Source organism: Callorhinchus milii, unplaced genomic scaffold (assembly GCF_018977255.1).
Source record: "Callorhinchus milii isolate IMCB2004 unplaced genomic scaffold, IMCB_Cmil_1.0 Scaffold16, whole genome shotgun sequence".
NCBI classification, from domain to species: Eukaryota; Metazoa; Chordata; class Chondrichthyes; order Chimaeriformes; family Callorhinchidae; genus Callorhinchus; species Callorhinchus milii.
In genome coordinates, this window is record NW_024704757.1 from 2577954 (window position 1) to 2593442 (window position 15489).

At 42.4% G+C, this 15489-nt stretch overlaps 2 protein-coding genes across 4 annotated transcripts in view; one reads left to right on the forward strand and one right to left on the reverse strand.

Moving 5' to 3' along the window:
• The window catches only part of txndc11 (thioredoxin domain containing 11), a 30807-nt gene extending 27851 nt beyond the window's left edge, over nucleotides 1-2956 (forward strand). For both annotated transcript variants that reach the window (XM_007904900.2, XM_042340948.1), the window contains exon 12: nucleotides 1897-2956. In XM_007904900.2, coding sequence (XP_007903091.1) covers nucleotides 1897-2524 — 628 coding nt within the window. In that variant the 3' untranslated portion in view covers nucleotides 2525-2956. The remainder of the gene's footprint in view (nucleotides 1-1896) is intronic.
• snn (stannin) lies at nucleotides 2731-15475 on the reverse strand. 2 transcript variants are annotated; one of them, XR_006085521.1, is made up of 2 exons: nucleotides 15360-15475; nucleotides 2731-4163 (listed from the first exon to the last, which is right to left on the reverse strand). XR_006085521.1 is itself a non-coding variant. In XM_007904899.2 (2 exons), exon 2 carries the CDS (start codon nucleotides 4071-4073, stop codon nucleotides 3813-3815), a length of 261 nt encoding a protein of 86 aa, XP_007903090.1. In that variant the 5' UTR covers nucleotides 4074-4163; nucleotides 11109-11330; the 3' UTR covers nucleotides 2731-3812. The 2 variants fall into 2 exon arrangements, 1 of the variants encoding a protein (XP_007903090.1); XM_007904899.2 differs by lacking the exon at nucleotides 15360-15475 and adding an exon at nucleotides 11109-11330.
• Between the last annotated feature and the right edge of the window lie 14 nt (nucleotides 15476-15489).

The following is a 15489-nucleotide window of genomic DNA, read 5'->3' on the forward strand; positions in this document are numbered from 1 at the left end:
ACCAGATCCAATAATAATCCTTGCATTTGATATAGCACTTTATCAAGTTATCAATATCTCAAAACACTTCACAGGATTTAGTGTGTATTTTTGTTGGTGACTAAATTTCCTGTTTTGACAGAGGTGAATGTCTTGAAAACTGGACATTTATATTCCATTGAATTAGCATAATGGAAGGAGTACCATGAATTTTACTTGCCTTGAAATCTTTATTATAGTGTTCCTTCCAGTTGATAGTAGTGTCTTATCACATTGTCAGTGTGGCACAGTGTGGCACATAGTGACTGTATTTTTAGGTCACTAAAAATGTTTCCTGTTTCCATTGCTTTGGGGCAAGATGCTCTGAAGTGTAAAACTCAGAACTGTATAATTAATGACTTGCTTTGGGCAGCTTGAGCTATGTATGGCCAATGATGACAATTATCCCCGCACAATAGAATTCTAGTGAAGTCGCCCAATTCATCTGCCAACAAATAAACGCATGAAAATAATAATAATCCTTGCATTTGATATAGCGTCTTATCGTGTCTTCAAGATATCTCAAAGGCTTTCACAGAATATACTGTAAAGTTAATCGACTATATTTTGTGGGTGAAAAGGTGTCAGCCAATTGCACACAAAATCTTTCAAAATATCAGAAATTATTATTTTAAGAAATGCAATTTTTTTTATTCATGTAGAGAAAAATGAGTGCAAAATTTTGTACTTGATTCATTTTTTATTTTTTTCCACGAAGTCTTGAGCAGTGGTTATTTTTAGCAAGATGCAAATGATTTCATCTCCAGGGAGGTAATTAATCATATAGGAGTGCTGGTACAGCAATGGTGTCAAACTGTTAAGGTGACAGGATCCAAATTTATCTCCTCTGCTCTTCGTTTAAGAAACTCTGTATTTCTTGTGGCAGCTGAAGTATATTCAAAGAATGAGGGAGAATTTAAAGTGTTTAAATTGCCATTTATTTTCCAGATGTGACACATTTTAAACATGCAAAAATTGCAATTCTTTGTGAATCGTAGAGTCATGCAGCAGAGTGTTAAAAAAAAACTTAACTGGAAAATGAATTGAGTAAAGGAAATTCTAACAACTGAAGTACAGAGGGAGGAAGTGAATCTGTTAATGTGAGCAGCTTTGACTACATCTAAAGTGTTTTTCTTTTAAATCGTCAGCATTTTGAGCACGTCTTTTAGAGAAGCAGCTGTGAAACTATTTTCACTACTATATTTTGACACGGTGGAGAGTAGATGTATATAAGAGCTTAAAGCTGGTGATTTTCTAGTTGGAACGAAATGCTGTGCTTAAGTTAAAATCGGAATATATTGTCAATCCGCCTTGCCCCTTCTCTTTCCATACCTGCTGAAATGTTAAACAACAGTGTGCCTATCTGTGTGGTCTTTGCTGTTTCGTAAGGTCCCAGTCAACTTCTTAAAAACTATAAACTCAACAATAACTTTCACTTATAGAGCGCCTTCCACGCAGGGTAGAGTCTCAGAGCACTTAATCGTGGCGGAGCCTGACTCCAAGCCGGGAGAAGGTGGCCATAAGCCCAGTCAAAGAGGAATGTTTTCAGGCGGGACCTGAAAGAGAGGAGAAAGGGGGCAAGTTGGAGGGATTGAGGGAGTGTTTCTCAGAGTTTTGGGGCATAGTGGCTGAAAGCAGAACCTCTGATGGTGGGGGTGGAGGGTGCGAAGGCCGAGCAGGAGGCCAGTGCCAGTCAAGTGTAGGCGCCGGGTGGTGGATTGGAGATTTAATTGTGATGAATTAAATGATTTTAACAGTGACAAGGGACACTCATAAGAGAAAATGGTTGACAAAACCTGGATAAAATGGCAGTTTTACTGTGAATATGGAACATCTTTCCATTAAAAGTTTACGTCATTTTTCTCTTTTTCATTTCAGGAAAGACTTGAGTGTAAAGTACCCTGAGGATCTGCCACTAACTGTTCCCAACCTTGTCCGGTTCATTCTATTGCATTCCACCAGAGCAGTGCCCGAAGACCCAACACATTCATGTAACCCAGACTGTGTCCAAAAAGCAGCAGAACTACAGCAGGACAGAATTGATCAGCTGGAGAGCGAGATTAAGAAACTGCGTGCAGAGATCAAAGCTCTGAGCCTAGCTGAAGAACAAGTCGCTTTCCAGCTCTCTGCCACAGAACAGGAGAAGCGCCACCTGAAGCTCAGTAACCATGTGCTACAAGAGAAAAATAAAGAGCTCAAACGTCACAATGAGAAACTCCAGCACCTCTATACCCAGAGGAGCACAGAGCTTGCTGAAACTGCTGAGAAACTTAAAGAGATCGCAGCAGTCTCTGAGAATCTCCTCACCGAGAACACTTTGCTCAAGCTTTATATGACAACAGTGGAAGAAACCTTAAAGGACGATAGTTCTCCTTCTTTAGCCCAGCCTTTGTCAGAGGAATCGGGATCAGCCTCAACAGCTATGGAAAACACAAGCCAGAAAGAGAGAGAGACTCAAAATATGATTGAGGATAATGAAAATACAGAGAAACGGACAGACACATGAGCCATATTGCTGCTTCCAACCTTTTTTTTAAAAAAAGGAACACAAAACTTTGTTCTTGTATACAGTGGAAGATATTTACCTAACTTCTATTGAAATGTCTGTAGAAGTTTCTTCCCTTGGACTTTTTTTTAAAAAGTATTTTTAAAAGAACTCTTATTGTCCAAGTTCCAATCTGGAGCATCTTCTCAGACAAAAAAAATTCTTGGAAAAAGGAGAAATTCTTTATTTGTTTACACATAGATATTGCACTAATGTGATACAGGTTACATTGCAGGTACAATTTAACTTATGTAAACTAAATGAATTAATGGGAAAGTCTGGCCATAATGAGTACCACAATCTATAATTTTTAAGCAGAGACAATTTAGTACTGTTTCTCCCCTTCCCACCCCCCTTTAATACACGCTTCCAATAAAACAAACTGCTCAGCCACCGTATTGACTCCACTGGAAACCTTCCGGATCATTTGTAGTGTTTACAATATTCCCCATCATAGGTTCTGACTGGAATCAGTTTAGAAAAAAGTGCTTTGGTAGCATCCTAGCAATAACGAATCATTTCAGCACATCCTCTCCTCAGCAGTCAACAAAATGCATAACAATTCTGCTTCCGTTCCTGACCCTGTAGAAATCAGACTCTGTATCCCGTCCACCTGTTCCATTTCCCCAAATCCATTTGAGGAAAGTTCAGGGTGCACATGTAAGAATGATACACCCAAAGACACAGAACAATTCAAAAGGTTAACTCCTGTAGTGTCCTGACTTCTTTTAATTACATTTCTGATATTTGACCTCAATCAAGTTAGTTTTGTAAAGTTTCTCTGCTTCTCCCCCCACACCCAAAATTTTTTTTGGCTCAACTGAAGTGTTCATAGCCTCTTCTCAGGTGTCCTTGGCAACAGTTCATTTTGCATTTGGCCACATTCTCTCCTGTATCATGCAGAAAACTGGTGTGAGATTGCACTCTGGTCTGTACTCATTTTTCAGAGATCCACAGGTTCAGTAGGGATGAGATCTACAGTAGTTGCTCCATCAATGTCGGCTCAGTTGAATGGGATTAGAATTCAAGTAAGATACTCTGCAGAAAATGCTGAATGGAGGGCCTGATTTTCCTCCACATGCAGTGGCGGACTAACAGGCTATCTATCTGTCAGTGTCCAGTCACGCTACCTTGCTATTGTCTTTAACTAAGCAGCTTGGACAGAGTTAAATCTTCACAGTATGATGAATGAGAGATCCTAATTTATTCAAACAGTAACATTTTGCAGTCACAGATTGGGGTGGGATTTTTAGCTGTGCCCCTCAGTGCCATTGGCTGTCAGTTTAGTTTTCCGCTCAACTCGTGGCCCTTTTGCAGAGTACTGTACCAAAAGAAAAGGCTCTTTGGTCTCGCCGTCTCCCACAATACTCTCTTCGTCTTCAGATTGACCAATGCGCTGCAGCCGGAGGTAACACCAGCAGCCCAGGATCAAGGCACTCAGAGCTGCTATGGCGATCAGAATGACGATCACTGTGACCACTCCTGTGGTCGGGCTGTGGTCCATAGACATGGCAGAAGTCCAGTGCAAGCCTCGTTTCAGGTGATGAAAAGATGTTGTAGCTCAGAAATCTTGCTCTGGCAGTGTTGCTTCCAAAATAATCTGAAAGATAATCAAAATGAGCAATCAATTTGCCTGTTCCGTAAAACAAATGTAAATGAGCATTTCACACACAAATTATAGAGTCCATTCAAATATACAATTCAAATATACAAGCACCGCTCTCGTAAAATTACCCCCTTTGGTTATCTGACTTACTATAGAACATCACAGCATGGAAGAAGGCATTCAGCCCATCACAACACTGAAATGTTGACTCTGTCCACACCATTAGGAAACCCCATTCAGTCCCATTTACTTGCTTTCTCCCCATACTTTTTAAGATGTCTATCTAGCTCCTCTTTGATACAATATATTCTGTGAAGCTTTGAGAAGTGGTAAGGTGCTATATCAAATGGAAGTCTAATTTTTGGTGAGTACAACACAGTACTGTGCTAATTCTTCATTCTTGGCAAACTTATCAAACCATAGTGCCTCCTGAAGGTTCTTACTCTTACCAGGGTATAATTCCACACCGGTACTGCTGCTCTCCAGTACAAGTCAAGAGTGCTACAGGGTGAGCCACTTTGCTCAAATATCCAAACTCTGGCAGAAATATCTGTCCTTGGGGGCACTGCAGCTGAGCTCAATCTTGTCGATGCCCTTTCCAGCAGGGATAACTGGATAGTGTTCAGAATAATTGAGAACGAAACCCTGGTCAGGTATTCATCCCTTCCAATGCTGAGAGAAATTGTAGAGTTTCTACTGCTTCTTCAACAGATTCATAAACACAGCACAAACCAGGAGTTGAACGCAAGACCTTCTGGTTCTATGGTTTAGTCTCATCTGAGGACTGGCTTTTAGCATGCGAGTCACTGGGAAGTTTATCAAATTTCCTAATGCTAATTTGTTCAACGTAAAAGGAATTTTCTAGGGAAATGCTCCACAAAATGATTGACGACATACAGTTTCTGAAAAAAACCCACAAGCACTTCTCTAGTAAAATTACCCTCTTTGGTTATTTGGCTTACTATAGAACATCACAGTATAGAAGAAGGCATTCAGCCCATCACAACACTGAAATTGTGACTCTCAACAGCAACAGGAAACCCCATTTACTTACTTTTTCCCATATTTCTTAAGATGTCTGTCTAGCTACCTTTTGATTCAGCATCAACGACTGTATCCAGCAGGGTATTCCTAACTAAAATAATTCCTTGTAATCTCCCCCTTCACTTGCTAATTATCAAATTGATGCCCTCTAGTCACTGACTCACCAACCAGTGGGAATGATTGGTTCTGTTACACCAATTATATACAGTAAACTGATAACTCATCACTCCACGGGAAAAGGGCTCAGTGACGAGTTATCCAGAGTGGCTATATATATATATATATATATATATATAGACAAGCCACAGTTGATTATCATAAGTTTACAAGAATAACAATTTGAATATCAATAAGCAAACCATCAGTTTTTACTGATTTGTTTGTAAGTTTCCCCTGGAAAATGGTGTGACAAAATGAGAAGTTAAAACTGCTCGGGAAAGGGAAATTCTTTCTCTTAAGTTTACAAAATGTGGTCAACCAACGTGGGAAATCACCTCTTTACATATCCCTTAGCAGTTAGATTAGCCTCCTCGTTGATATTCCAATTGCAGTACAACACTAACATTTTGACTTGTCAATAGCAATAGGAAACCACAAACAAAAATCATTAAAAATTTTAAATCAACATCCTTGCATTTGATATAGGTCCTATAACATCAAAGTTGCAGGGAGTTGCAATCAAATGTAGTGACTGTTTATAGATAAACCTGTCGGTCTGGTTTGTGGACAGCAATGTTCCAGTAGCGGGCTACTGTGTGAAATGAATAACCAACATTGCACTGGAGGATCAGCCTGGAATCCACAGAGGCAGGAGTGGTGGGGTGGAGCCAGGTTTTGCAACCAGGGAGGGTGCGATGGGTCATTAACGGAGCCATCTTCCCGTCGCTCTCCACCCGGCCGACCAAAAAAAAAAAAAATTCCCATTGCTCTCCACGCTGCCTCATACCTCCTGCTCCATCTCACGAGGTTGTAGAAGGCACAAGGCAGTGAGAGAGGACAAGGAAGAGGATCAGGAGCTGGAGGTATGAGGCACCATATATAAATACACTTAAAGGTCACTGGGATGGCAGTCGCTGCCCCCACTCCCTACATTATCTGCCCACTCACCAGTGCCACGATTCATGCCGGGCAAACAATCAGTTGCATTTTGAAGAAACATTAATTTAACATGTTAAATAAATTACTTTGTGTGTAAATCCCCACAAAATGCTGAAATGGTTTGTATTCTCATATTCCATTCATGGAACAGGATTGTGCAGAGCACTTTCTTTTTTTTAAAACAGCCTTACTGAAGATTTCAATTCTAGTTCTGATTATATAGCAACAGAAACAAGTGAATCTATTTCAGTTTGATCTGAGTGTTATTTCCCTCTGGAGGCTAAGCTAGAGACTAAGGTGCAGACAGGCGTTACTGTTTCACTTTGTGCCATTTGTGCCCGTTACTGTACATAACTGAACAACAATCCGGCAGCTTTGTGGCTCTATTTTTCTGGCGCAAAAGCAAATTTGTACAATTGTTTGCATCTGAATCAAGCAACTGCAAAAGTGGGATTCGAACCCTTGAACAAGACAATCTCATCTTCCACACAGAGACAAGCCTCACCAAGTCAGCACCACAAAGATTTTAAACAACAGCAGCTGCTTTTCTCGTCAATTCTGCACATTTGCATTTTAACAGTAACCGAATGGGAATCATTCCTCACAACTGAAATATGTAAAATCATGACATTGTTGTATTAGCACTACTGTTTTCAAGAAACTTGTGTGTGGAGAGAGGGAGAAATGCAATCCAAGTCATTAGTTCCTTTGAACATTACTGAGAATGAGTACTGTGGGTAATGTATGAGCATGTTTCACTGTCACTCTGCCAATGTTGAAGATATAAATCATGGATTTTAAATTACAAATCCCAAATAATTCATAAACATTTTGCTCAATGGTGCAGAACGCAGATGTCTAAAAATATGTGTTGGCTGAAGGGCAACTCGGACGGTAACTACAGTGTCTCAGACTGCAGAGCGCTGTTCTAACTACAGTCTACAAGTTTCTTCTAGAGATAAACAAATACAGGGCAATCACTAAAAGGAACCACATAGTCTATTTTGAAGTGTTAATCCAGAAATTGAGCATACAAGATTGTCTATAACCTGATACACAGCTCTAAAACTTTAGGCATTTACTGTTGCACTTTTCCATCTCGTGTGTTCAGTGTCACATTTTCTTTAAAGGTCTTTACTTTATCACGGCACACACACACTTCTCAGTCTAATTTCCCTTCATGCAATTACAAAGGAAGACTATTATGAATCAAGAATGTAGAAATACTTCTGTATTTTATTTTCTCACTTATTTATCATTTCTTCACATTTTGAGACTGATTAATACTTGGAGACCTTTTCCAACAAATGACCTTAGTTGAGGAAGGGCAGGAGGAGGCTCATGTGAAGCATAAACACCGACATAGACCTTTTCCAACAGAACTTGCCCACTGTACTCGCAGTACAGGGAATATCCAATCTCCATTTGGTTTCACCCTCTTCTGTGCACACTTTCATCATTTTGATTAATCCTAAAATGTGTTAAGCGCATTAAGATGTCCTCCCAATATGTATGGCGCTCCAAAAATGTAAATTGTATTGGGATCCAAGCACTGTATAATTCAAGGTTACTTAGATAAAACTGGCTAAATCGTAACAGTTTCTTGGTCCCAAATAACTATCTCCTAATTCTTAATGTTGCTTGTGCACTTACATTAGAATACATTAGAATATACAGCACAGAAACAGGCCATTCGGCCCAACTGGTCTATGCCGGTGTTTATGCTCCACAGGAGGCTCCTCCTGCCCTTCCTCAACTAAGCCTTCAAGCAAAACCTATTCCTTTCTCCCTCATGTACCTATCCAGCTTCCCCTTAAATACATCTATGCTATTTGCCTCAACAACTCCTTGTGGTAGCGTGTTCCACATTCCCACTACTCTCTGTGTAAAGAAATGGCTTCTAACTTCCCTGTTTGATCTATTTGTGACTATTTTGTATTGATGGCCCTGGTTTTGGTCTCCGCTACAAGTGGAAACATCTTCCTGATGTCTACCCCATCAAAACCTTTCATAATTTTAAAGATCTCTCTCAGGTCACCCCTCACCCTCCTCTTTTCAAGACAAAAGCCCAAACATGTTCAGCCTTTCCTGATAGGTATAACCTCTCAGATCTGGGATCATCCTTATGAATCTCCATTGCACCCTCTCCAGTGCCTCTACATCCCTTCTATAACATGGGAACCAGAACTGCACACAGTATTCTAGGTGTGGTCTAACTGAGGTTCTATAGAAGTTCACCATAACTTTCCTGCTTTTCATTTCTATCCCTCTTAGAAATGAACCCCAATGCCTGGTTTGCCTTTTATGGCCTTATTAACCCGCATTGCTACTTTTAGTGAATTGTGTATGTGTGCCCCGAGATCCCTTTGCTCCTCTACCCCATTTAGGTTTTTATTTTCCAGGATGTATGTGACTTTCTTATTCCTTCTGTACTTTTCTACATTGAAATGCAATTGCCATTTAAGTGCCCATTCAGCAAGTTTATTAATGTCTTGCTGTCATTTGTTGCCTTCCTCCTCTGTATTAACTACTCCACCCAATTTGGTGTCGTCTGCAAATTTTGAAATTGTACTGCTGATTCCTGAGTCCAAATCATTAATGTATATTGTGAACAACAGTGGTCCCAATACCGATCCTTGTGGAACACCACTGCCCACCCCCTGCCAGTCTGAGTAGCTCCCCTTTACCCCTACTCTCTGTTTTCTGTTTTGTAGCAGGTTGCTATTCCTTCTGCTATTTTTCCCCGACTCCACGTGCTCCGACCTTATTCATTAGTCTATTATGTGGTACCTTATCAAACGCCTTTTGGAAATCTAAATATATTACATTTACCGCATTCCCCTTGTCTACTCTCTCTGTGAGGTTGGTCAAGCATGACCTTCCTTTTTGAAATCCGTGCTGACTATTCTTTATTATGTTTTCATTTCTAGATTTTTTTTATTACTTCCTTCAGTAAGGATTCCATTACCTTTCCTACCACCTGACAGGTCTATAGTTAAGCTAACGGGTCTATAGTTCCCTGTTCTATCTCCCTTTTTAAATATAGGTATAACATTAGCTATTCTCCAGTCCTCTGGCACTACTCCCTTTTCTAATGAGAAATGATTATAATATGTGTAATAGTGCCTTTGCTATCTTTTCCCTCGATTCTTTTAATATACGCAGAGACAGTCCTCTGGACCAGAGGTTTAATCCTCTCTGAGTTTCATTAGTTTTTCGATTATCTCTCCTTTGTATCTTAAATGTATTTATATTATTATTATATTATTTTTGTTCTCTTCGTCTACTGTCATGTCCACCTGATCGGTCTCCCTGGTGAATTCTGAGGCAGAGTAATTATTTAATATTTCTGCCATTTTGCTGTGAGCTTATCTTGTCCATCCCTTAGTGGCCCTATTCCTATTTTGATTTTTCTTTCGTTATTTATGTGTCTGTAGAATATTTTACTATTTCTTTTTATATTTCTTGATAATTTAGTTCCATAATTCCTCTTTGCCTTCCTAATTTTTTTTTACCAGTTGCATTGAAGTATATATATGCAATGTTGAATCAAGCGCAAGAAACGAAAGCTTGACCAGTCGCCAGATGTGCACTTATTGGCTACATTGATGAAGTACTGCAAGTGCGGTACAGTGTACTCCATTGACAACGAGGTGGAGTACTTGTTATGTGTTAATCGTATAAAATACGACTTGTATGTAACTTTTCATGAATCGTATATGATACTACTTGTGCCAGTTTGCTTGGAACTCACATCAAAATGTGGTCACTCAATCCACGATTGTTTGTGGGGCACTGCTGTGTGCGATTAGCTGCCACGTTTCACCCACAAATATACATTCAATTCACTTTACAGAATATTCTGTGAAGCGCTATATCAAATGCAGGGATTATTATTATTATAAATGTTAAGGTCCCGAATGATGCGACTTGAATGAATTTTACTGAACTAGTATTGGAACAATATTGAAGCAACTTGAATAGTAACTGAATTCCTCTTCATGACTAATCCACTTCTATATCATGGGTGACATCAGTGTACATCAGCACAGTGCTCAAACTCCTTGTAAAACAGATTAAGGCACCACAGATGATTTTTGGGGGGAGGGGAATGGCAATCAGACAAAATCAGCAACCACTGTTTGCCTATTCTAGGAAAAAGTTTGATTAAAAGACCAACTTAAAATAGGAACTGTGTTCCACATTCCAAGTTAGATGGGGGGAGGGGGGAAGCGACTAATCTGTTTGCAAAACGGAAACATTTTCAGTTCAAGAAACATAAACCAGGGCCAGTTAATCCCTGCGTTGATGGGATCTTCGTGGGACACTGTTGTGCGCAATTGGCTGCCGCATTTCGCCCACAAAATACGGTCAATTCACTTTACTGTATATTCTGTGAAGCGCTTTGAGACTTCTCAACAACCTGAAAGGGTGCTATATCAAATGCAAGGATTATCATTATTAATATCTTAGTTGATATTTATACTGGGCACCATACTGGCTCCGATATCATGCTGAAATCAATTTGTAATGGAAATAAAATTGTCACCAACATGCCTCACATTCTCAAAATGTTCCATACGTGTTCTATCTATTTCCCTGGAGACTTATCGTCGGCTAACTAGTTCAACAAGTCTGATCCTCAGATCTGCGTCAGCCCTGTAAATGTTGAAACGATCCACAAACAAGAAACAACATATCAAATCAGAAGATCCTGGTGGGGTTATGCATATACAAAGCCGCAGCTTGGCATCTCTACCATATTCAAAACTTACACAAACTGAGAGGCTAACTCACCATTCAGAAGGGGATAGGATGCTTAAAGATAAAGACTGTTCATTTGAGGTTCCTGTTGTACCCTCCACTTTGCCAGAAGGCAAATAGACAGGAAATAGGGAGGAGAGGGTCTCACTTCATAAACGGGCAGCTTCCTTCACACAGAGAAACATCTAAGATCCACTATTTCATGGCAAATCATTAAAGTCTTAATAATGATAACTAATGCTAGCGCCTTATCACGTCATTGAGACGACTCAAAAGCGCTTCACAGAATTATACTGTAAAGTGAATCGAACCTGGGTCCTTAAACTTACTGCTCCCCCACTTCCCAAGAGGTTAGTCACTAGTTGGTCATTTGACATCCAACAAGAACAGGTTTGAGCCCTCACTCGGTGGCTGATTGGAATATATCCCGGTGGGCGAAGCATTCTCAGCATGAAATGCGTGAGAGCATTGCCACCGTCTTCCTATCCGTAACTCGGGCACATCCCTTTCTGTTGAGCGATTGTTCCACCAGTTGGACGTGCGGAGTTTAAGCAGCAACTGCTTGTCTCTGCAGACCAGTCAAGGTGTGTTCATGTACAAACATGTGCCCATGAACTCTGACTCCAGGTAATGCCTTCCAGCATCTGTCGCCCGTAGCCTCAGAGTTTCCTCATCAGCTATCTGACGGTGAGAGCGCTACCACTGAGCCACCGTCACATGTCTAGTAAGTCTATAAATGACTTTCAGCATTCAGCTCTTTCAAAATATCTAAATATTATATATATGATAAAAAAAATCTAAATATAAAATATAATATAAAGATAAAACACCCTATCAGAGACATATTGAGGCAACAATTAAGTTGATGTTGAAACAAACCACACTGGTTAGTTATTCTCCCTTTTATACCGATCGCCCACAAAACACAGTCACTGCACGTTACAGCAAATCCTGTGAAGCACTTTGGGATGTCCTCCCGTTATAAAAGGTGCCATACCAAATGCAAGGTTTGTTATTATTTGTTTTGCTGCACAGTATACGTGTGCAACATAAAAGTTTTTTTTTATCCACTGCAGCATCCCTACAGAGTACCAGGATTTAAGTCCAGGATGGAGGGATTATTTCCACATTCGGATGCACATATATAATGCCAAAATAGCTCTGTCTGATTTAACACTTCCTTCCCAATCAATGAAGCTGTTCAGCAAGTCCTGGTTCCTTGTTATAATAATAATCGTTCCAGTTGATGTAGTGCCTTATCACGTTTTTGAGAAGTCTCAAAGCGCTTCACACAATATATTGTAAAGTGAATGGACTGTGTGTTTTGTGGGCGAAACGCAGCAGCCAATTGCGCACAGACTCTCAGTCTGGTTTGGATACTCTTTAACAGGTGATGGGTTTCCACATGTCAGATCCTGGCTGGACACCCCCTCCCCTCCCCGCCCCCCAAAAATGAAACAATGGAATTAAAAAATAAGAGCAGTAAAAGCTAACAAGACATTGTTTTCTCGGTGTGAACAGAGTACCAGAGCTACACACTGTAAAGCTATCAATATTTAATATCTCCAATGATTCTGTCTTTCTAATGCAGGGACGTCAAGGGAAAGGGGACGTTGTGTCAGCCGTCATCTCTCATCAGAGCCCACACACATTACATAAGAATCCCTGAGGGAAGCCACCCGGCCATTTCTGATGCAGACGTATAATTAATTGATATTCGTACTCACATTCACAGCCACAGCGCAGCTTAATAATAATAATAATAATCCTTGCATTTGATATAGCGCTTTTCACGTCGGGAGGACGTCCCAAAGCGCTTCACAGAATAGACTGTAAAGTGAATTGACTGTATATTTGTGGGCGAACGCGGCAGCCAATTGCGCACAGCAATGTCCCACAAACAGTCGTAGATTGAAAATGACCAATTTATTATTGTTTTTTTTTTGGTTTTGGAGGGATTATTATTAGGCTCTGTGTGGAGTAAGGAAACTTGCCCAAGGTTTCGCCCTCTGCCTGGAATTGAACTCAGGTCTCTCACTTGCAAAGCGAGTGCTCTAACCACTGAGCTACAGGACTCCACAAAGCTTCAACTACAAGATACAAAACCTTCTGCACAAAAATACAACCGCATAATTACCTACGCATGTAATTATGTATGTGCATATGTATGTATGCTTGCATATACATAGGTAGGTAGGTACATGTATACCTGTGTGTGTATGTAGGTATATGTCCTCGTGTATGTACAATGACCATCAGCTATGACTATATGTATAAAACAATAAAAACAATAACAATTCTTGCGGTTGATATGGCACCTTTCACGTCGGGGGTCATGTTAAGGCGCTTCACAGGATTTGACTTTTTTTTAATTTTAATTTAAAGCGGTCGCTGTTTTTTTCCGCTCTCTGTCTCTCTCTCCTTTGAAGACCTTTCTCTTTCAGTTTTATAGAAGCACTGAAACCCCCCAAATCGGCTGCTCTGCTACTTACCCCATTCAGGGAGGCAACGCATAATAATTTGGGGGCTATGTTTGGGCCAGAGTTTGGCTACAAACGCACTTTAATTTCTGCCTCTGCCCCCCCCCCCCCCCCACCGTTTCGCCCACAAATATACAGTCGATTCACTTTACAGTCTATTCTGTGAAGCGCTTTGAGATGTCGAGAAGACGTGAAAAGCGCTATATCAAACGCGAGGATTATTATTATTGTTATTATATTATTATTAACCCCTCCCGCGCTGTCTCCCGGTGCAAATTGTTGCCAAATTGACACCAGTTGCCATTTGTGTCCATTTTATTGCAACAATGTCACCGACTCCGACCCCTCAAGGCTGACGCCCTCTCTCCGCTACAATGTATCCACTGTGCAAAGTAGCGCAGAGAGAGAGAGAGACAGGAGAGAGAGACGGGGGGAGAGAGAGAGAGACAGGGGAGAGAGAGAGACGGGAGAGAGACAGGGGAGAGAGAGAGAGACAGGGGGAGAGAGAGAGAGACAGGGGGGGAGAGAGAGAGACAGGAGAGAGAGAGAGACCAGGGGGGAGAGAGAGAGAGACAGGGGAGAGAGAGACCAGGGGGGAGAGAGAGACCAGGGGAGAGAGAGAGAACAGGGGAGAGAGAGAGACCAGGGGGGAGAGAGAGACCAGGGGGGAGAGAGACCAGGGGAGAGAGAGAGACCAGGGGAGAGAGAGAGACCAGGGGAGAGAGACAGGGGAGAGAGAGAGAGACAGGGGGAGAGAGAGAGAGACAGGGGGGAGAGAGAGAGACAGGAGAGAGAGAGAGACGGGGGGAGAGAGAGAGAGACAGGGGAGAGAGAGAAACAGGGGGAGAGAGAGAGAGACAGGGGAGAGAGAGAGAGACAGTGGGGAGAGAGAGACAGGAGAGAGAGAGAGAGACAGGGGGAGAGAGAGAGACGGGAGAGAGAGAGAGACAGGGGGAGAGAGAGAGAGACGGGAGAGAGAGAGAGAGACAGGGGAGAGAGAGAGAGAGAGACAGGGGAGAGAGAGAGAGACAGGGGGAGAGAGAGAGACGGGAGAGAGAGAGAGACAGAGAGAGAGAGAGACGGAGGGGAGAGAGAGAGAGACGGGGGAGGAGAGAGAGACAGGGGAGAGAGAGAAACAGGGGGAGAGAGAGAGAGACAGGGGAGAGAGAGAGAGACAGGGGAGAGAGAGAGACGGGGGAGAGAGAGAGAGAGACAGGGGGAGAGAGAGAGAGACGGGGAGAGAGAGAGAGACAGGGGAGAGAGAGAGAGACAGGGGGAGAGAGAGAGACAGGGGGAGAGAGAGAAACAGGGGGAGAGAGAGAGACGGGAGAGAGAGAGAGACAGGGGAGAGAGAGAGAGACAGGGGGAGAGAGAGAGACAGGGGGAGAGAGAGAGACAGGGGGAGAGAGAGAGACGGGAGAGAGAGAGAGACAGGGGAGAGAGAGAGAGACAGGGGGAGAGAGAGAGAGACAGGGGGAGAGAGAGAGAGACAGGGGAGAGAGAGAGAGAGACAGGGGAGAGAGAGAGAGAGAGACAGGGGGAGAGAGAGAGAGACAGGGGAGAGAGAGAGACGGGAGAGAGAGAGACAGGGGAGAGAGAGAGAGACAGGGGGAGAGAGAGAGAGACAGGGGGAGAGAGAAAAACAGGGGGAGAGAGAGACGGGAGAGAGAGAGACAGGGGAGAGAGAGAGACGGGAGAGAGAGAGAGACGGGAGAGAGAGAGACAGACGGGGGGAGAGGAGAGGAGAGGAGACTCCCGGAGTCGCTGTGACTGTGGTATTGACACCAAAAAAATGATTCCTCACCAATGTCCCCAAACGCCGGAGGTCCCGCGGGTTCCGCTCGGCGCCGCTCGCGGTGTTCCCGCCGCACCGGGACGCCATGTCAGCGCTGTGTCTGTCCCCGGGGGCGGGGCGGCGGCTCGGCCCCGCCCCC

What these genes read in the sequence shown, in the direction of transcription:
- snn (XM_007904899.2), bottom strand. Translation starts at nt 4,073, where the DNA reads ATGTCTATGGACCACAGCCCGACCACAGGAGTGGTCACAGTGATCGTC.